This window comes from Gorilla gorilla, chromosome 3 (assembly GCF_029281585.2).
Source record: "Gorilla gorilla gorilla isolate KB3781 chromosome 3, NHGRI_mGorGor1-v2.1_pri, whole genome shotgun sequence".
Lineage (NCBI taxonomy): Eukaryota > Metazoa > Chordata > Mammalia > Primates > Hominidae > Gorilla > Gorilla gorilla.
Window position 1 is genome coordinate 161,746,097 of NC_073227.2, and position 22,301 is coordinate 161,768,397.

A 22,301-nucleotide genomic window follows, 5' to 3' on the forward strand; every position below is an offset into this window, starting at 1 on the left:
TTAGGCTGTGTGATACTGTGATATATAATAAGGACTATCTATATTTTGGTCTTCATCCCAGCTCCCAGCTAGAACTCCTAAAATGCTTGTAATTTCCTAAGTGATGGGAGTGATAAAGGTAAATGGGTAGTTTTTATAATTCATAAGAAACACTTTTCAACCATACCTGAGTTTATGTTAATGAGGTAACTTTGGAAAGCTTCTAAGAAAAAGGTCTGGTTCCATAGAGAACCAATCCTGTGATTAGAGGGTTGGAATTTTCAGATTCCCTCACTCCTACCCCTGCCCTCTAGGAAGGGAAGAGGGGCTGAAGGCTGAGTTGATCAACAATGGCCAATAATTTAATCAATAATGCCTACATGATGAAACCTCAGTAAAAACCCCAAAGGACAGGGTCCAGAGAGCTTTTCCCTGACTCTTGAGTAAAGATGGAAGATTCCATTTTGTTTCAAAGTGTGTCAATAGAGCTAAAAAGGCCACATGTAGACTAAACTATATGTAAGGTATGTAAGAATTGAGATATTTACTATTTGCGCAAGTGTGGGGGGAAGGTGGGGAATATGTTTTCCAAGAATTGCTTTATCCACTAAACGTGACCCATTTAACAACCCTCTAATAATATGTCACGCATATTTTCTCATTCAATCCTCACATCAAGCCTACGGGGCTGGCTTTACATGTGGGGAAGCCTGGGCATAGAAAGGTGAAGTAACTTGTGCAAAGTCACACCACTAGGAATTATCAGAGCAAAGATTTGAATCGAGACCCATCTGACTCCAAAGTTGGTATCTTTAGCTATTACCCTATACCAGATTTAACTTGGTTAAATCTTTAGGAAACATGGCACACCAGCCAAATCTTCCTCTCCATTTTTAGTTGTAGCCCTTATTCTCCATGTTACCATCTAAAAGACCTTGCTGGGAGGCTTATAATGTGAAGAACATTTAGCAAATATTACTTCATGGGAAACTGAATTGAAATGATCTTCTCCAGGTACATGTGACATGAAAGTGGCCATGATTATGTAAGATGCTGGTGACTTTCTTTTAATTGTGATCTGCACAAAGCCAAGCAGAGACTGAGGTGCTCATCTGGCTAATTCAAGGTCAGTCTCTCTTTCATATACCTGAATGGTTGGATACTTCGACAATGTAAAATAAATGGCTTTGATGTTCCATTTCAGGCTGTGAGCCTTCATCTAACCTGAAAGTCACTCTTTCTGAAGGACAATAATGCTTTAATAAAAATAAATGGTTTAAGTTAACCTGATGCTTAGTATAGCTATGACCTGTACAGCTATAACTTTCTGTTGAATGGAGTGGAACACTGGCCATTAAAGCAGAAATATTTTTCTAAGGGAAATTATATGTTATTCCATCCATCAAAGGGCTAAAGTATAGTGTCCATTTCATCAGGAAGGAGTGTTAACTTTTAACATGATCACAATTCACTGAGTGACCCTATGGTAGCATCCTACAATTCAAGGAAAGTTAACAGACTGGGAGGAGAATAAAAATTTAAACCCCATGAACCACTTTCATACCATTACCTTTCAATTTGTTTTTCATATACCTCACAGTATGCATGTGTCTAGATAAACATGCAAGCTAGATCTACCTGCAGAAAGTAACATAATGATTGAAGTCATTACTCAACTAATTCAAGCTTAAGATTTCATCCATATCTCTACTGCCTAATAATTGCTTAAATTATCACAGGCCCAAAAATACAGGGATGCCATTTCTAATATCATCGTCTGATTAACATCTCTCTCTCTCTTCTCTCTCTCTCTCTACTCTCTCTCTCTACACATGCACACACACACACGTATATATGAATACACATGAAGAAACACATATAGTTTACATTTTTATTGTGTTTAGATAATGATTATACTGTTTTCTAAGAAGACTTTGCAAACTTTTCTCCATTTTCTTCAACCTAGAGCTGTGGTCACTAGCTATGTGTGGCTATTTAAATTTAAGTTAATTTTAATAAAATAAACTTTAAAATTCTGTTCCTCAGTTACTAGCCACATTTCATGTGGCCACCATATGGCAGTGCATATGTGCATATATAAGACATATATATATATACACACACATATATAATGAAAATGTGTATATATATATTTCTTCATATGTATTCATATATATGTATATGATATATATGTTATATGTATATCTCACACACACACACACACATATATATATATATATAAAAGTTTCTCACATGTAGCCCCATATGAACCAACTGAAGCATATTAGTTCTACATCTCATTTTCATTGCCTTGTGTTTGGGATTCTATCCATTTAAATTCCAGAATATTTAATGAAAGTGGCAGAATTGAATTTGTAAGCAGTCATCAAAGAATCTATATGATAATAATAAAGGATACCATTCATTGAGTGCTGACTGAATGATTAGTGCCAGGCTCAGAGGCTTTAAAAGTAATACACATTAATCCATTTAATCCTCACTGTGACCGTAAGAGAAAGGTATATTCCATTTAGTTTAGAAAAACGATGAATAAATAAATTAAGTAAGTTTCCCATTTTGGGTAAGCAGTGGAACTTCATTACTATGTGGCCATAAAAATCATGTTTTTGAAAATTATTTAATGATAGAGGGACATACTATTCAATAAAAAGCAGAACATAAAACATACATGGATATGTTTGTGTCTTCTGCATATATAGATACACATATAATAAAAATTTACTCAATATATATAGATAGAATTAAAAATACCTGAAAGGTAATATACTCACATGTTGACAATTTAGTGGGATAGTGGGTAACTTGTCTTTTTCAGAGTTTTTCTATGATTGTGAAATTTACTAAAATAGCATGTATCATTTTGAGAATCAGATATAAGCAATAAAAATGTTTTTAAACATTGTCCCAGAAGCTACAGAAAATTTAAGCAGAGAATTTGTGATAAAATAGAAAAGGAAGAGATGTCTCCTAAAACATTCCCAAACTTAGACCTCATTAACTTACAGAAAATTTCTACCAATACTTTAAGAATCAGCTAATTCCAGTGCTATTTAAAATGCTCGAGTGCAGTGTTACCCAATAAGACTTTCTGTAGTGATAAAAATGTCCTATACATGCACTGCCATATGGTGGCCACAAGAAATATGGCTAGTAACTGAGGAACAGAATTTTGAAGTTTATTTTGTTACAATTAATTTAAATAGCCACACATGGCTGGTGACTACCATGTTGGACACCACAGCTCTAGATCACAGAAAATGGAGAAAAGTTTGCAAATTCTTCTTAGAAGACAGTATAATCATTATCTAAACATAATAAAAATGTAAACTATCAACAGATTTCATATATGAATATAATTGCAAAAAAATAATAAATAAAACACTAGCAAACATAATCTCACACACATTAGAGGAACAGTATATAGCAGAAATTCAGGATGGTTCATAATGGAAATCCATTAATATCATCCATTTATTTTAATAGTTCTAAAGAGAAAACTTAGACTATGGCCATTGGAAAGACATTTGTTAAAATCAAACATCCATTCTTGATTAAAAAATTCTTAATAAGATAGAACTAAGTTGACACTTCTGACATTATATATTTTATAACATGATAAAATATATATCTCAATCTAGAAGACTACATGGGAAAATAATAAAATGAAGAAATGATAAAAACAATCCCATGAAATTGAGGATGTTCCCATTAAATACACAATGAAAAGAAATACGTTCACTGTAACCATGATTACTTTAGTTTATTCTGGAGATTCCAACCAATGAAATGAGATAACAGAAAAAACAGGATGTCTAACATTTGAAAGCAGTACGTTATCCCTGATTGTGAGCATTATTAATATAGTTCTGCAACACTAATATAAATAATCACAAATACTACAAAGTAGTGGCTAAGGGCATGGACTCTGGAGTTCTGCTGCTGGTTCAGTTGCTAGCTCTATTAGTAACCAGCTGTGTGACCTTGGGCAAATTACTTAAACTCTCTGTGCTTACTTCCAACTCTGTAAAACGGGGACAATAAAATTGTTTATTATGGGGCTACTATCTATTAAGGTGAAAGTAGGTAAATAGAGCGAGAGAGCTCTTAGAACATGCCTGCAGCATATAATAAATGTTATACATTATTATAATTAGGGTTATAACAATGAGGCTGTTAATAATATACAAAATATACAACAATCCAAAATTTCCAATATGAAAAAATGAATTTAAATTATAATAGCAACATAATGATTAAATACCTAGAACTAAACTGAAGAAAAGTGTACAAGATTAATAAATGCTGAAAAATGCTACTGGGAATAAAAAGAAGAGTTGAATAAGGGGAAAACTTATTACATTGAATGGGAAGATTAAACATCATAAAGTTACACATTTCCCCTAAATTATCCTATAAGTTTAAAAACTCATATAATGATTCTAAATTCATACAAAAATAAACATGAAAAGAGTAAAAATAGAGCAATAAAGAAAACAGCATGAACAGCCGTGAGACATTATAATTCTAGAGTACTAAAAACAAGATGGTGCTGGAGTATGAATAGAGACCTAGATTCATGGTGCGGTTTAGAGAGCACAGAAATAGAAGCAAGTACATATAGGTATTTAATATATGTTAAATGCGGATACTGCATATGAGGGGGGGAGAGATTAATTTTTCAACAAATGCCAGTTATAAAAATGGTAGGCCATCTGAAAAAAAATGTCGGCTCTCTACTTCATTCATTACACTGAAATAAGTTATCTACAGATAAAAGATCTAATGAGAAAAAAGAAATTTGAAAAGTAGAGGGTGAAAACATGAATGCTTTTCAGTAATCTTGGTCTATAGAAAATCTTATTATGGAATGGAAATGCTAAAACCACTATGAGATCACACCTCACACCCGTTAGGATGTCTATCATCCAGAAAACAAGAGCTAACAAGTGTTGGTGAGGGTATGGAGAAAAAGGAATCCTAGTACACTGTTGGTGGGAATGTAGATGGGCACAGCCATTAGGAAAAACGGTACAGAGGTTCCTAAAGAAATAAAAAACAGAACTACCATTGAAGATTTACCAATCCCTCTTCTGGGTATATATCCAAGGGAGATAAAACCACCACCTTGGAAAGATATCTGCACCCCCATGTTAATTGTGACATTATTCACGACAGCGAAGATAGGGAAGCAACCTAAGTGTCCATGCGTCCACTGAAGGACAAATGGATAAAGAAAATGTATATACATACACACATACAATGGATTATTATTGTTTATTCTCAACAAGGGATATCCTGACATTTGCCACAACATAGATGGGCCTGGAGGACATCATGTTAAGTGAAATCAGCCAGACATAGAAAGAAAAATACTGATCTCACCTATATATGGAATATAATTTTTTAAGAAAGGTCAAATGTCCAGAGATAGAGAATGAACGAGTGGTTACTGGAGTGGGGGAGTGGAGAGAAAATGGGGAGATTTAGGTCAAAGGATACAAAGTAGCAGAATGTATGATGAGCAAGTCTAGAGATCTAATGTAAAATGACTACAGCTAAAAAACTGTATTCTATTAGAAATTTCTGTTAAATAAGTAGATTTTACCTGTTCTTGTCATCAAAAAACTATGTGAGACAATAGATATGTCAATTTGCTTTACTATATTAACCATTTTACTGTCTGTATGACTCCCCAAACACTGTACTGTAAACTTCAACTATACACAATAAAATTTATTTTTTTACAAAAGATTAATACACCAGGTGTGGTGGCTCATGCCTGTAATCCCAGCATTTTGGGAGGCCGAGGTGGGAAGATTACTTGAGGTCAGGAGTTTGAGACTAGCCTGGCCAACATAGTGAAAACCCACCTCTACTGAAAAAACAAAAATTAGCCAGGTGTGGTGGTGTATGCCTGTAATCCTAGCTACTTGGGAGGCCAATGCATGAGAATCTCTTGAACCCAGGAGGTGAAGGTTGCAATGAGCCAAGATTTTGCCACTGGACTCCAGCCTGGGTGACAGAGTGAGCGAGACTCCATCTCAAGAAAAAAAGATAATAAATGTAGCTCTGTAAAAACCAAAAATTCCTGCATGGCAAGACCATGGATAAAATAAAAGACAATGACAAGCTGAGGGGTGGTGAGGTGAATCCTATCCTACAAAAAAGGGTTAATTTCCTTGACTAATAAAGAGTTTACACACATTAATAAGAAAATGACAACTCAATTGAAAAGAAGTCAAATAATAAAAGTAGTTACTTCACCAAAAATATTCACTTTTTCTATTGTACTTGAAAAGATGTTCAACGTTACTTGTAATAAGAAAAATGTGGTACCATTTTTAACTTACCAAATCACTAACAACAAAAAAAAGTTATAATATTCTTTTGGTAAGGATATGGGGAAACAGTAATTTTCATATATAGTTTGTTAAAGTGTAAATTGGTTCAACATTTTTTGGCAGACAATGTGGCAGTAGCTATCATAGTCTAAAATGTATATGCCATTGCCCTGGCAACTAAACTTCCAGGATTTTACCTTGTAGATATACTTACAAATGTACTAAGTGTCATGTGTACATGTTCTGTTAAGAAGAGAAAACATGTCCATTAATAGGTGCTGGTTAAATAGACGTGACACATACAGACAATGGAATGCTATGCAGTCATTAGAAGTGAGAAGGAAGCTTGGCTTATGTATTGATGTAAATTAATCTGCAAGATGAAGTGAGAGAGAAGTGTACTGAGTTAAGTGTGCTATCATTTGTTGTTGTTTTTTAAATATATGGGCATATGTGTTTATAAGTGCATAGAATATCCCTGGAAGATATTCCAGGAAGAGGAACTGGGTAGCTGAGAGACACACATGGGAAGGCAATTACTTTTCATTATACGCCATGTGATACTTTTTGCATTTTGTACCATGGGTATACATGATATGTTTAATTGCTATTTAAAATAGCTTTTGGTTTTGATCTCCTTTTTTTCCTTCTGTTCACAAGGAGAAAATCTTGGCTCTTTCCAAATTATCTTCACACTATTAGCACTTCCTTTTGTTCTCCTCATTATGTGGATAAACAAATGTCAAAAACATAAGCAATGGGAATGTAGGACAAATCACCTCCATTTTACACAAAAATACAGTAAAACATCAAAATAGATATATTTGGATAATATCTGAAAAATGATACAGCAAATGTTAACAGTGTTTATCTTGAGTGGGGATATTTTGGTTTTGGCTTGGTATTTTCTGTCATGTTCAAAGATGTTTAATAACATTTTTGTAACAATTTTTAAAAGTTTTTTAACTTTTTGCTACTCACCTGGTTCCTATCCCTGGCATTTGCATATCGAAACCTCTGGATGTAATAAAAGACGAGCCATGCGAGGGAAATGATCATCAGGACAATGAAGGAGATGGAGACAAACACAACCGAAGTGCGGCTCACATATTTCTGCAAGTTCCGGGTTCCGATGGTGATGTACATTGTCACGGTGATGTTTCTTTCCAGCAGGCTTACTATCTCCTTCCCTTTTGGCTCAGGAATCATTATGGCCACGATGTCTTCTACACCTGTGGTGAGAGGGGAAGGAAGGGGCAATAAAGGTTAGGGGATAAGATGTGGGGGATCCCAGTGAGATGCGTGGACACAGTAACACGAAACCAAATAAGGACAGTACTTTTGAGAATTCTGTGCTGGGCTAAGAAGACCTAATACTTAGAAACCAAGTCAAATTTTCTCTTTCTTCAGCTACCTAGCTTTCTTCAGCTGCTGTTTTATATGTGAAAAAAGAACCTAATATGCATTCATGATTTTAGTACCAGTGAAGTCATAATCTTGCGATGCCCTTTTCAACTCTCCAAAGCATTGACTCCAGGTCTGGTAAAGGTGGACCCTTCCCAACCAGCCCAGTTTACAGTTCTATGTTGCATTCCATAGATCCCCTGAGGAAGGGAATGGGACTTTGCATTCCATGACAAAAGGGTAAAATGTCCTGTCTTATGCCACCTGAGAGCTCTCTCTCCCCCACACAAACACTATGAATATTCAACTATAGATCTCTCTATATTATTTCCAAGGCAATTTTCTCCTATAGTGAGTACTCAAGCAACCAAAAAAGAACATTTCTTAAGAAGCTCTAATATGATTTGCCAACATGAAATTATGGTCCCAGAACTATTTTCTGCTTATTTTACCTAATTCAATGGAAACAGCATGTTTCCACTGAACCATGTACCAGGCAAACAGAAGTATGGTGCAATGTTTCCATTGAACCACAAGGCACATACCAAGCAAGGAGAAGATGGAAGCAGTACAGATAATTCCAGGATTGTTTCACTTCCACTCTTAGATACTCCCACCACGGCTGTTCCAGTTATTAGACAGCTTGGAGCAAAAGTACCATTTTTTCTTGGGCCACTTTTATATATATGGGTCATTGTCCTTACGCATCATGACACTGTGTGAAGTGAAGCCTCTTGGTGAGGAGTTCTGGGGCCCCTACAAGGAGTTCTTCAGTAATATCATACCAGATTCAAATATTAATATTAATTAATATTAATATTTATATTAATTTCATTAGGGTATGTTTGCAGGAATCACCCCAATTCAAATCCAGGGAGAAAGATGCAAGATGATTAGGGCACAGAGGCCTCGCATCCACATGGAAATATCCCATTACCTAGAGTGACTACAAATTAAAGGGAGGAAATTTGCAACAGGGATGTTGTAGATTCAGGGCAAAATTAAACTCCACTACAGCCGCTTAACGCTGGCTGTATTCACATGTTGTGGTCAGTTAGATGGAACTACCAGGTTACATTTGCTCAGGCTGTTGCAAGTTTCTTAGAATGTTACTTAGGGCTTTCCTTTGACCTTGATCTCTGTGCAGGTTTTCAACCTTAAATTCCTTGATGGTGTTTCACTTAGGCTGAACAACTACTTTAAAACTACATATTAAAGTGTCTGTGTATGCTACATCAATTATATATTTTAAAAATTTCTGAAATTTTGCAAATCCAATTGTAAAATCATAAAGCCATAGCGTGGGTTTGGCTGTTATTTCTGGGAATAACTGAAACTGGTGGCTCGATTTTCAACTCTGAAGAATTTACTGGCAATTTTGACGTGCCTTTTCTTTTCATTTTTACTTTGGTTAATGGCTGCATGTGGTCTGAGGTTGTGGGGGGGATTAAGGCTGCTGGCTGGTTTTGTCTCTAAAGAAACATGATCTTCTTTGTATACTGGACTAATCTGGCCTAGTGAGGCTCATCCTGGTGCTGCAGCTATTTAGAGTTACTGAAGTAATGGTAGAATAATAATTTTTCATTTCATTTATTCCCTGATTTATATTATTTTGGCATGTTTACTTAAAGCTCTAGAAGTACATTTTTTTTTTGGGGGGGATGGGATCTTGGGGTTATTTATGAGGCTTTGGATGTTCAGAAATGCACAAGTTTTACATTTTTTTTTTTTTGAGACAGAGTCTTGCTCTGTTGCCCAGGCTGGAGTGCAGTAGCATGATCTCGGTTCACTGCAACCTCTGCCTTCCAGATTCAAGCAATTTTTAGAGGCCTCAGCCTCCCAAGTAGCTGGGACTACAGGCATGCGCCATCATGCCTTGCTAATTTTTGTCTTTTTAGTAGAGACAGAGTTTCGCCATATTGGCCAGGCTCGTCTTGAACTCCTGACCCTCAAGTGATCCACCTGCCTTGGCCTCCCCAAGTGCTGGGATAACAGGCCTGAGTCACCATGCCCAGACTTACATTTTTTAGTAGTCAGATTTCACTAATATATTCCTCTATGGCTTCCAGTTTTGATACTCTTTAGAACTATTTAGAAACTATTTTCCACCCAAGATTATAGAAATACTCATCTAAAATAGCTTCTCAAAACCTTACAGCTTTACTTTTTACATTTAAATCTTGAGCAATCTTCGATTTAATAACAATATTTATTGAATTCTTACAATGTGATAAGCAGAAAGAAGGAAGATTAGGATGCAATTTTTTCCCCTAAATTATCAGATATATTTGGGTCAATTTTGCACTTTTTGCTCTTGTTGTGAGGTTGACCTATCTTTTGCTGAACCTGTAACAGGCTGTTTTAGTTGTATAGCTTTTAACATATTTACTATCTGGTAGCCTAACTCTTCCTTCACTATCCCCGCCCCCCCACCCATACAATATTCCTAAATTACTTATACTTAAGAAACTAGAGTCTAACAGAGTTGGCTTCTGGACCTGGACAGCTTGTTTTAAATCCCAGTTCAGCATTTTAAAAATAGGCAACCAAATTTTGGATCTCCACAAGGCTTTAAACTACTCATCATCCATTTTCAGGGACTTCAGAAAACATTTTCTCTTCCTGTAGGGCAAAGTATAATTAACTATTTTAAAGCATTTATTTTAAACTTCAGTGCTTAGTTACACCACTTGTGTTGTCTGTGCCACTGTTGTGCCCTCATGACATATAACATCCACTCAGAAAGACAAACAGTGCAAATGGCAGTGGGGAGGGCCTGTTCATCTGAGCTTTAACCTTATTCATTTTCAGTATTCATAATACATTTCTAGAGTTCATCATGGTAAAAACAGATGAGACTTTGGGAGATTACTCTGGTGTGCTTTAGTCTATTGCGCATGGTGAAAAGTGATACTAGGGATATGTATTTATCCTAATAGAAACAGTCACTAAGAATTTAGGTATCTAGGGTGTCCAAAAAAAGACATAAAGCAAAGTGGATTTGGATCAATTATCTTATTCTGATGAATGCACAAAATCCAGGGCAAAATGCTCCTCCAGGATCTATATTGTTCAACTGAGGCATGTGCACTGATATGAGTATCAAATTCCCTGATCTTTGCTTCATTTTGGAATCTGCAGCTACAGTGTCAGGGAGAAGCCAGCAGGTTCTCCCAAGTATACTAGGATATGCTTTGCTTCTGTGGGTGTGTGTGAGGCAGGGAAGGAGAAAAAGGGGTGGGGCTAGGGGGAGTGGTGCAAGCCCAGCACAGTGATCTGAGAGTTCAATGCTGCCTTAAGTAGCTACTACGCATCTATGACATTCCAAGGCTCAGGGAAAAGAAGTTAACAAATAGCATATTTGGTATGGGAAAACCCACAAGGAGGTCCGGCTATTTGGGCAATTCTATTTACTGTGACACAGAGTGCCTCTTTTTGCAAAATTATATCAGCCTACTATCTATTTTCCTCCCAAAGGCACTTTATATTTGAGTGGTGAGAAGTTGCTATTATGTAATTATTGTGTGCTCTGGAAAAGCTCTACAGTCAGGGAGAAAATGTGTGACCAGGACACATATGACCTGGCTGCCAGACGACAGCAGAGGAGCATCCTGTATTTTTAGTGCTTCCTTTTCCCTTGAGAGTGCTCCATTGCCAGGATCTAATTTGGTATATGCAGATTAATAAGGAATCAAAACAGAAGTTCACAAAGCCAAATATTGTTTAATAACTAGGAAAACTTTACTTGTAAATTCAAACCAGGTTGTTTAGACATTGTATTAATAAAATATCTAGAATAGCAGTACAGTGCTAGACATTTCACAAAGCCTGTAATCCCATTCTTCCCCGGGACCCTGGAGAGTGACAGCATCTCTCCCTGGGTTCATTTGATCAAAAATCCTTTTTCAACCTCCTGTATTCTTTTCTCTACACTAATCTTTACTTCAATCTCAGTCTCACTGTTGGCCCTCTAGAACTTAGGTGACAAAAAAAAAAAAACTTATATTGTCCCATTTGTAGATATTTTCTATTTGTACACTTAATATCAACTTTTTCAAAACTATAGTCCTCAGGTGACAAAAAAAACTTATATTGTCCCATTTGTAGATATTTTCTATTTGTACACTTAATATCTACTTTTTCAAAACTACAGTCCTCTCTTGTTGATCATTTATTCTCAGGAGGAATGTGTATGAAATTATTTTAAAAACTGCAAAATACCATATAAATGTAAAGTGTAATTACTACTTTTTGCATCAACAAGTATATTTTTAATAAACACAGATGTAAAAATCCTAAATACAGTACTCACAAACAGAATCCAATAATACAGTTAAAAAACTTCATGACCAAGTGGGATTTATCCTAGGAATGTGAAGATGATTTAATATTAGAAAATATATTAGTACATTTTAGTACATTAACAAATTAAAGGAATAAGGCATACAATTATATTACATAGCTAGTTGTCCTCCAATATTGGGCCTTTCTTCCTTCTACAGTATGAATGTTTTAGCTAGGCATAGGCTGTCCAGTGAAAAGGCTCCCCTGCAGCTGGGTGTGGTGTGTGATTAGTATTTGGTCATCTAGGTGTGAGTACAGATGATACTCGCCACTCCAGGAACTTATCCACAAAAGAACTGAGTGTGTGCTCTCCAGGTCCCTTCTCTCCCTTCCTTTTGACTTCAGATGGAGAGACATGAGCAGCCAGCTTCATAGAGAAGGAACCCATCTGTTGAGGACTGAACTCATTCCTGATTCTTTTTATGAGTAATAAAAGGAAATTTCTTTAATGTGATAATAAGTATCATTAAGAAATATTCCATTAAATGGGGGGAAAGCACTGGAAGTTTTTCAGTTAAAATCATGAATAAGACAGGATGAGCCAACATTGTAAGAAGTTATACTTGGTGCAAGAGACAAAGAAATTGGATGCTAAGTCTTGGAAAGAAGAGCACACTATCATTATTTGGGGTATCACATGACCATGTATAAAATACAAGATAATTTTTTTTTTATTTTTTTTTTATTATACTTTAAGTTTTAGGGTACATGTGATAATTATGTTATTAAAATTAGAAAACCATTCAGGACTCTTCTCAGAAGTTACAGAAGGGAATCCATACTGACAAATGCAGACTGTACCTCCCTACCATCAAGTAAGTGATGAGAATACTTAAATATATACAATTTAATGTTGTCAATTATACATCAGTAAAGCTAGGAAAAATGTGAAAAAACTGGAAAGAAATAAATTATTCAACAGCAGTAAAATAAGTAAGTAATCTGCGGTTTACTTACTTTTACTAAGAATTGATAATTCACAATGTCTTGACAATATCAGAATGTCTGTTTATGAGAGAACTCAGTTATATTTGTAATACATGTACATTTTCAATCTGAGGTATTTCATTTTATCTTTAATTCTGAAACATTTTTCTTCATATTTTATTACAGTATTTCCTCCTAAATTTTTTCTCTCCTGTGATTCCTATTATCCTGTTGGGGTAGCACCTCCTTTTCTTCCTCCATATTTCTTATACCCCTCTCATTTGAAAAAAAAACTGTATTTTGAAATAATTATAGACTAATAACAAGTGGTATAAACATGCCGGGCATGGTGGCTCATGCCTGTAATCCCAGCACTTTGGGAGGCCGAGGTGGGCGGATCACCTGAGGTCAGGAGTTAAAGACCAGCTTGACCAACATGGTGAAATTCTGTCTCTACTAAAAATACAAAAATTAGACGGGGATGGTGGCGTGTGCCTGTAATCCCAGCTACTTGGGAGGCTGAGGCAGGAGAACTGCTTGAACCTGGGAGGCAGAGGTTGCAGTGAGCCAAGATCGCACCACTGCACTCTAGCCTGGGTGACAAAGTGAGACTCTGTTTAAAAAACAAAAAAAAACAAAAAAACAAAAAGAAGAGGTAAAAACAGTACACGGAGGTCCTATGAACCAACCTCCCAGCTTCCTCTGATGGTGTCATCTTATATAATTATAGTGCATTATCAAAACAGGAAATTGGCAAAATATAATTAAGTAAATTATGGAATTTATTTGGATTTCACCAGTTTTTGCATGTACAAAATTTTTAAATGTCTCTGTGTTTAATTCTATGAAATTTTATCACATATATAGAGTCATATAACCACTAACACAATTAAGACACTGACATATTCCACCATCAATAAGAAATCCCCTCACTCTCTGCTTTCCCTTCCCTAAGCCTTGTATATTCTCCATATTAATTTTGTCAGTTCTAGAATGTTACATAAACGGAATCATATGGTATGTGATCCTCTAGATTGGCTTTTTCTCATTCAGCATAATGTCCTTATCCAAACAAGCATGTATCAGTAATTCATTCCTTTTGATTTCTGAGTATAATTCCATGGTAGAGAATGTGGTACGCCACAGTTTAATTATTCGCCAATTGATGGACATATGGATTATTGCCAGTTTTTGGACATTACAAATAAAGCTGCTATGAACATTAGTTTTTGGATGAATATAAATGTTCATATCTCTGGGATGAATGCAAAGGAGTATAACTGCTAGCTTGTACGGTAGTTGAACATTTGGTGTTCTAAGAAACGGGCAAACTGTTTTCCAGAGTGGCTGTATCATTTTACACTCCCACCAGCAATGTATGAATGATTCAGTTTCTTAGTATCCTGGTAAGACTTGGTATTATCACTATTTTATTTTAGCCATCCTGAGAGGTGTACAAAGGTATTGCATTGTGTCTTTACAATATCTCTTCATTCATTGTGAGTGACTTATAATTTTTGAAGCTGATCTTCCAGCTCATAAATTTGTCTTTATTGTATCCATTTATATTTTATCTCATATTTTAGTGCTCTTTGTTTAAACTACAGGTGACCCTTCATCAACACAGGCTTGAACTGCATGGGTCCACTAATACATGGATTTTTTTCGATGATATAATTGGCCCTTTGATCTGCAACCAAATGTGAATAAAAAATGCAGGATTTGAGGCTGGGCATGGGGTCTCACACCTGTAATCTCAGCACTTTGGGAGGCCAAGGCAGGAGGATTGCTTCAGTTCAGGAGTTCGAGACCAGCCTGGACAACATGGCGAAACCCTGCCTCTACAAAAAATACAAAAATTAGCTGGGTGTGGTGGCATGCTCCTGTAGTTCCAGCTACTTGGGAGGCTGAGGTGGGAGGATGACTTGAGCCTGGTAGGTCGAGGAGCCCACAATGAGCCATGATTGTGCCACTGTGCTCCAGGCTGAGTGACAGAGCAAGACCTTGTCTCAGAAAAACAAAAAGATAAAATACAGTATTTGCAGGATTTGAAACCTAGCTATACGAAAGGCAGCTTTTTGGGGATTCTGCAGAGCTGACCGTGGGAGGTGAGTTTGTGCAGATTTTGAGTTTGTGCAGGTATCTGCAGGTGGTCCTGGAACCAATCCCCAGGGAAGACGGAGGCAAGACTGTATTGTATTTTTCACACTAAATATTTCCCATTGTGTGTGTATGTGTTTTATAAAACAACTTCTAGTTCCTGCTGCATAGAATCTTCCCTTAATATTTATGGTCCATTTTTAAACCATTCTTTCTCAGGTGGTATCTACTCATTTGGTACTATCTTTAATAATGGTGGGATTCCTCTGTTGTCTTGATAACTTCCTAATGAGCTCATGTTCCCCTGATAGAACCAGTTTCTCTGCCTGATCCTATTTTCTGGGGAAAACCATGGTGGAGGTCTTAGTCTTGTTCCTCCAGAAGATCCAGAACAGAGTTGAGTATGTTTAGACAGCCCCAAGCACCAAGAAACAACCAATGAGGCTTCCCATGAGGGCAGGCTCTCTGCAGTATTACTGGCTTCTCACCCTCCTCTCAGATGACCCCATGTACCTTTTGCCTGAGGCATTGCTGAAGTTCCGGCCTTCTATGTCATGAGTTCTCACTCAGATCCTCATTCGATCATCGAATCCAACGTAATTTCCTTTTTCAAACCCTTCCTATGTGACTCTTAGAAATTTAAGCCTCTGGTTAACAAATTCCCTAACAGCCCTGGTGTTAGAATAATCCCTTCAGTTCCTTGATCCTTAACCTTCTTGCTTTGATTGGTTCGGCTTTCCTATGAAGACACTGATTTCTCTGCATTATGGTGAAGGAAATAATTTTTTAAATTAATTTTTATTAAGCCACATTCATTCCACATGCCTCAGCACCAGAAGATGGTTTGCTAAGTGTGCTCTATCTTGTATCTCCAGATCATTACTTCTAGCCCCATCACATCCTCCTTCAGAAGCCACTCATCTTTTGAGATTCTTTTCACTTGGAGTTACAACCTTGTCCCCTCTCTCCTTGCCACCACCTGCCAACCTCCTGTTATCTCCTCTTTCCCTCATTTAACTCCTAGCTCACAATATTCATCCTCCTCAAATCAGAATCTCAGTGTTTGTGAGGATGACCCAGCCAGTACTCAAGCCTGTCCATTGCTTGCTCCTTTCCTCCCTGTTGACCTTTGCCTCCATTGCTCCCTAGACACACGTTCCCACTGTTGTATCCTGGACCTCGTCAGCACTAGAAAGTGCACCACCTCTGGAATGCTGACTTCAAAGATGTCACTTTCCGGTGCCATTTCCTCTTCTTCCAGATCTCTTTGCTCAGTCATGCCCACCCCATTACTCCCCTCTACTTTCTATCCATCAACCCTCTCCTGGCCTCCCTTCTCTCCCTACCAGCCCACATTCCATGATCCACCATTATAAACTCTTCTTAAAATACCCTTAGCTCCCCTGCACTTCTATTTCTCCATAGAACCTGCCCTACAAAATTTGCTTTTTCTATGCTTCCACCTCTTCATGTGAACATTGCTAAGAGGGAAATCTCACAAGTCACCTTTTTTTTCACTTGAAATTTATGATCACTATCCTCAGTTGAACACCTGCTATCACCCTGCTTTCCTCTATTTTGGACTCACTCCCCCTTTGTCCAAATGATGACCTCATACCTTTATGTCTCTCCGGGAACCTCCCACACCCCCTCCCACCCACATTCTAAATCAGTGATGTTACCACAGAAGTCGCTGAGAAAAAATACCCACAAGAGGCAAATATCCTGTCCTATTATTAAATGAGATAATTCACAATGGATTATTTGGCACAGGGCTTTCCATACAGAACCCACTAAGTAGATGTTAACTTTTATTAGTACCATTACTGTTGTCTTACCACTGCCAAATACACAAATCAGCCTGCATCTGTGCCTCCTTCTCTTGTTACAATTCAGTCCAATTTCCCTCTACTATAATGACCTAATCCAATCAGTATGATTCCCTCACCTGTCACAGTCACTACTGCTCAGGTAGGGGCAGGGCACATAAGAATTTTATGTGAGTTATAATGAAGCAAAGGCCTTCTTTTGGTCTTAAACTGGAGCATCTGTGGTTGTGAGAGTCACTTTCAATCTATGAGACGAAAATTCTAAGAAGAGAGCTGGCAATGAAAGAGGAGAGCCATAAATAACCTGATGACATGATTTGAGCCTTGATCAAGCCACATCTGAAGTCAGTCTACCTTTGGGTTTTGCAGTTATTTTGCTTAAAGTGGTTTGGTTTGAATTTTCTGCACTTTACGTCCATATTGTATAACCAGGTAGTGACACACACAAAAATGAATCCAGGTCTTCTGAATTCCCAATCAGAGTCACTGAACCTCTCATATACTCCCATGTAATTTCTTAGGTGGTCTATAATTTAATTTTACTTCAATCAACTTATTTGAATTCACATTCGAATTCGCCATTAGCGTTTTCATACATTTCAGAAAAGAATATCCATATTACACTAAATTATTGCTATCTGCCTTGCACATACGATTCCAAAGTCATCCTAGACCATGAATAAGCAGTCATTCCATATGGCTCCAAAGTATGTTCTATCCGCTTTTCTACCCTAGGGAGAAGTTAGTACTATCCTGAAATATGTATCTTTCCTGAAACTCATGGTATTACCATACTTGTTGAAGATGGGGAGTGTGCTATCTGGAAGACAATCTTAGTCTGAACAATAAAAATAGTTCCCAAGAGATAAAAACTTAAATTGATAGGAGCAATTTAGGAGTTTGAAAATGTATCATTCAGGAACCAAATTGATAACCTGTAGAGCCAATCAATTGACTTGATTTCTCCAGAAGACCTGCAAGCTCAAAATATGTAAGGCTCATCTAAGTTGCTTAATGAACACTGGTTAATCTGTGCTCCCCCAAGACTCTGCTGCCAACTTGAAATATGTCAAATGCTGATGTTCCTGAAGTGCACTGTAATTTCACAACAGATCCTCTCAGTGTAGATTTGTCATTACAGTTAGAGCTAACTGTTATGGAATTTAAAAACATATTTAAAGGAGATGTTAACAATAGCCAATTTTACTTTCCTTAGAATGGCTCTAGTAACAATTATCTCACTGATGTCAATTCCTCAGCTATACTTGAGGTGATCAATGACTCATACTTTTTTGAAAGTTTGTAGACATTCCTATTCTACAACTGTATAGAATTATTTATGAATCTGTGGTAACTGTAGGGTGAGTGATGAATGTAGAATAAGAATTATTGAATGTTGACTTATTACATTATTGAGTGATGAATACAGAATTATTTATGAATTTGTGATAACTGTATGGGGAGTGACGAATATAGAATAAGGCATTGTATTTAGAGATTCACCTGTAGGATTTTCTTAGAAAATATTCAGTAAATCAGTCTTAAAAAATAACTTACTGCTAGTTCTGCGAGCATTTCAAATGGCTAAAAATAATATGATAGAGTCCAGGCTGAAATGAAACAAATCATAGAATACTAAATTGATTTTACAATAATTCCATTTTCATTAAAGTCAGTTTCTATTAGAGCAAATAATAATGCTTAAATAACTTTCTGCTTATATATAAAATATTTTAAATTCTAATTTTTGCTGGACAAAAAACAATATATAGTCGTTCTTTGGTGTATGCAAGGAATTGCTTCCAGGACCCCCACATATACCAAAATCTGCCCATACTCAGTAGGCCCGCAATTGGCCCTGAGGAACCTGTGTATACAAAAAGTAGCCTCTCTGTATATGCAGGTTTCACACCTCAGGAATACTCTATTTTCAATCTGTATTTGACTGGAAAAAATCTGCATGTAAACAGACCAAACCTTTGTTGTTCAAGGTTAAACTGTACATGTAAGTCTCATTAAGGAGCAGACTAGTGCAATCACAGTATAGGAGACTATGAGAGACCAAAATTTCCCAGCATTTCAATCTTGATAATAATATCATAAATGAAATTAAATAGCAGAATCATTTACCATAACTTCTAGCTGGGTGACTTTGGAAGACTTATTAAACCTTGAAGCTTCAGGTTCATTATTTTCATACTCTCATATGAAATATACCAAAACAAAAGGGCTGAGTAAGGATTAAATGAAAGAATGCACACAAAGAACCTAGAACACACATTACATTCAGTAAGTATTAACAGTTATTATCATCATCATCAACATTTATCAAATAAATACTTAGAGCATTCTAGATAGTATGAAACCTGTATTTAGACCAAAGGAGGTAGAGTGGGAAGGAGCACACTAACCTTGGCTTCCACTGGGGTCCAGGGACAAGGATGAGCTTATGGACAACTGAGAGCACCTGGATATTGTAGGGACCTCTGAAAACAGCTGGGGACCATGAAGCCCAAACTGGGCAAGTTGCCATTTCTGCAACGTTAAAAGGTAAACTTTCCACCTGTTTTGGTCAATGAACGGAAACTCGAAGGCCGATGAATGCAAAATCAATCTTCAAAGTAAAAAATGAATAACTGGGTTAGCAATTAATGGTTCAATTCATATTACTCTCTTAAGGTAGTGAAAAATAAAAATTGTGTAATTTTTAGTCTGAAAGTCACATAATAAAAGAAAACATGCAATTGTGTTTTATTTTGCTTTGAACTACTGGGAAAAATCACAATGAATCCCCTTAAGGCTATTTCATTTTTTTTCTTTTTTTTGACGGAGTCTCGCTTTGTCACCCAGGCTGAAGTGCAGTGGCACGATCTTGGGTCACTGCAACTTCTGCCTCCTGGGTTCAAGTGATTCTCCTGTCTTAGCCTTCCGGGGAGCTGGGACTACAGGCTTGTGCCACCATGCCCAGCTAATTTTTGTATTTTTAGGGAGGATGGGGTTTCACTATGTTGGCCATGCTGGTCTCAAATTCCTGACCTCAGGTGATCTGCTTGTCTTGGCCTCTCAAAGTGCTGGGATTATAGGCATAAGCCACCATGCCCGATCCCCTTTAGGCTATTTTTAACAATACATGGCAAGAACCTAGAATTACAATTAAAAAACAATCACAGTATCATGGATCTAATGAACTTCTAGATATTTATGATACACTATTCTGTACCATTGGAATGGGAAAATATAGATGAAGCACCTGGATATGGTTTGGCTGTGTCCCCCTGCCCCCAGATCTCATCTTGAATTATAGTTCCCATAATCCCCATGTGTAGTGGGAGGAGCTGGGTGGGAGGTAGTTGAATCATGTGGGCAGTTTCCCCCACACTATTCTTGTGATAGCAAGTTCTTATGAGATCTGATGCTTTTAAAGGGGCTTCCCCCTTTGCTCAGCTCTCATTCTTCTTCCTGCTGCCATGTGAAGAATGTGTTTGCTTCCCCTTCCGCATGATTGTAAGTTTCCTGAGGCCTCCCCAGCCCTATGGAACTGAGTCAATTAAATGTCTTTCCTTTATAAATTACCAGTCTCAGGCAGTTCTTTATAGAGCATGAGAACAGACTAATACATACCTCTTCTCAAAAATTTTTGGTTATTTGTTTGGCAGAAGTTATCTGGAAATTCCCAATTTACTGTATAATTACCAACTGTCTCATTACTTTTACTTGCTTAATAATTTCTATGTGTAAGTATTCAACAACTTGTCTTCAGCAGTCTTTGAAAGTAGAAGTGAGAGATTCCTTTATTAAAGGCTCAGATTGGAAAATCCCTGTTTTTAAGGCTAATTAAAATTTACTATTTTGGTTTCTAGAAGCTGGAAATCCCCATATAGTTTTCCCTATAGTAAGATGACGTGTACTATAAATTCAACAAGCATTAAGGTCAAGTTAAAAGACCAACTACAGGTTGAGTATCCTTATTTGACATGATTGGGACCAGAAGTGTTTCAGATTTTGGAATTTTTCAGATTTTGAAAGATTTGCATATACATAATGAGACATCTTGGCGATAGAACCCAAGTATAAACTCAAAATTCATTTATGTTTCATATCCACTTTATACAAATAGTCTGAACGTAATTTTACATAATACTTTTATTAACTTTTTGCATGAAATAAAATTTGTGTACACTGAACTATCAGAAAGCAAAGGTGTCACTATCTAGGCCACTCACTTGGACAACCTGTGGTTGTTTGGCACCACCATCATTCCTGACTTAGAATTTATATGCTACCAAAAAGCAATAATTTTTTAATACTTATTCACACATAGGTACTTCACAATAAAAAACACGACATACCATCGATACAGAGAAAAAATAATGTGTTTGGGGTAACTAAGCAGCATCACCAGGTGCCTGTATCAGCTGTTAAATAGCAGCAACAAACAAAAGCAGGACTTTGGTCTCCACCTGTGATGTTGTGTTTTGTTTAAAAGGTTATAGTGCATTGTATTTGATTTTTTAAGGTGAGACAGAATATCACAAGTAGTTGAGGAACCAGGAAGTAGGTTTTCTAAGGTTGAGGAAGTGTTCTGCTCGAAGTCTTTTTAAAATGTTTCCTCCAGAGTCTTCAGCCTCATTAACAATGTTTTTTGTCTTAGAATGCTCTCATTGATTTTCATAAACAAACATGATTTCATCTTGTTATGAATGCATGCTGCTCTAGTCCTTACTCCTTCAAAAAGCCCATCACATGTTTTTCACCATGTTATCTATAGGCACTTTAGTGCCTATAGATGTAGTGTAGTGTTAACATCATCTTCACCATAACTATTATTACAATCACCTTGATTCAGAACCATTTTGGCTATTTCATCATTGGTCAACGAATATACGGCAGGAGCCTCATCAATGGCAAAATCTTCTTTGATATCCACTTCTTCCAATTTACTGATGGACTCTGAAGATATTTTTCGCATATGTAAGGATGTCAGACATCATCTTTTTCTCACCTGATATATGAAATCCTTCAAAGTCACCACCTTATTCATCATCATCACTGAACAGAGTTTTAGGCCAGAGGTTGAGCCAGGCATGCACAAATGTATCTGTAGTTACTGTGTTCCAAGCATTGGTAATTGTATATATGGCATCCTTCATCCTCTTGAAAACCTTCCACACCCACACCTCTGTTCACTGCTGCTAGTCTGCTGTTCAAGAAAGTGTTTTCATATTTATTCTTCTTTGATCTAGCACTGGTCATGGCTGAATTAATGAAGTATGTAGCACAAACTTTTTTTTTTTTTGGTGAGAATTTTTCAGCTGGAGGATGAGCAGAACAATGGTTAGGGACTAACAAAACCTTG

General features: G+C 36.8%; 1 protein-coding gene across 2 annotated transcripts in view; it reads right to left on the reverse strand.

Annotated features, from left to right (window-relative positions):
• The window catches only part of RNF150 (ring finger protein 150), a 274,961-nt gene that overhangs the window by 103,444 nt on the left and 149,216 nt on the right, over positions 1–22,301 (reverse strand). For both annotated transcript variants that reach the window (XM_063705557.1, XM_019024916.4), the window contains one exon: positions 7,323–7,573. In XM_063705557.1, the coding sequence (XP_063561627.1) occupies positions 7,323–7,573 (251 nt within the window). The remainder of the gene's footprint in view (positions 1–7,322; positions 7,574–22,301) is intronic.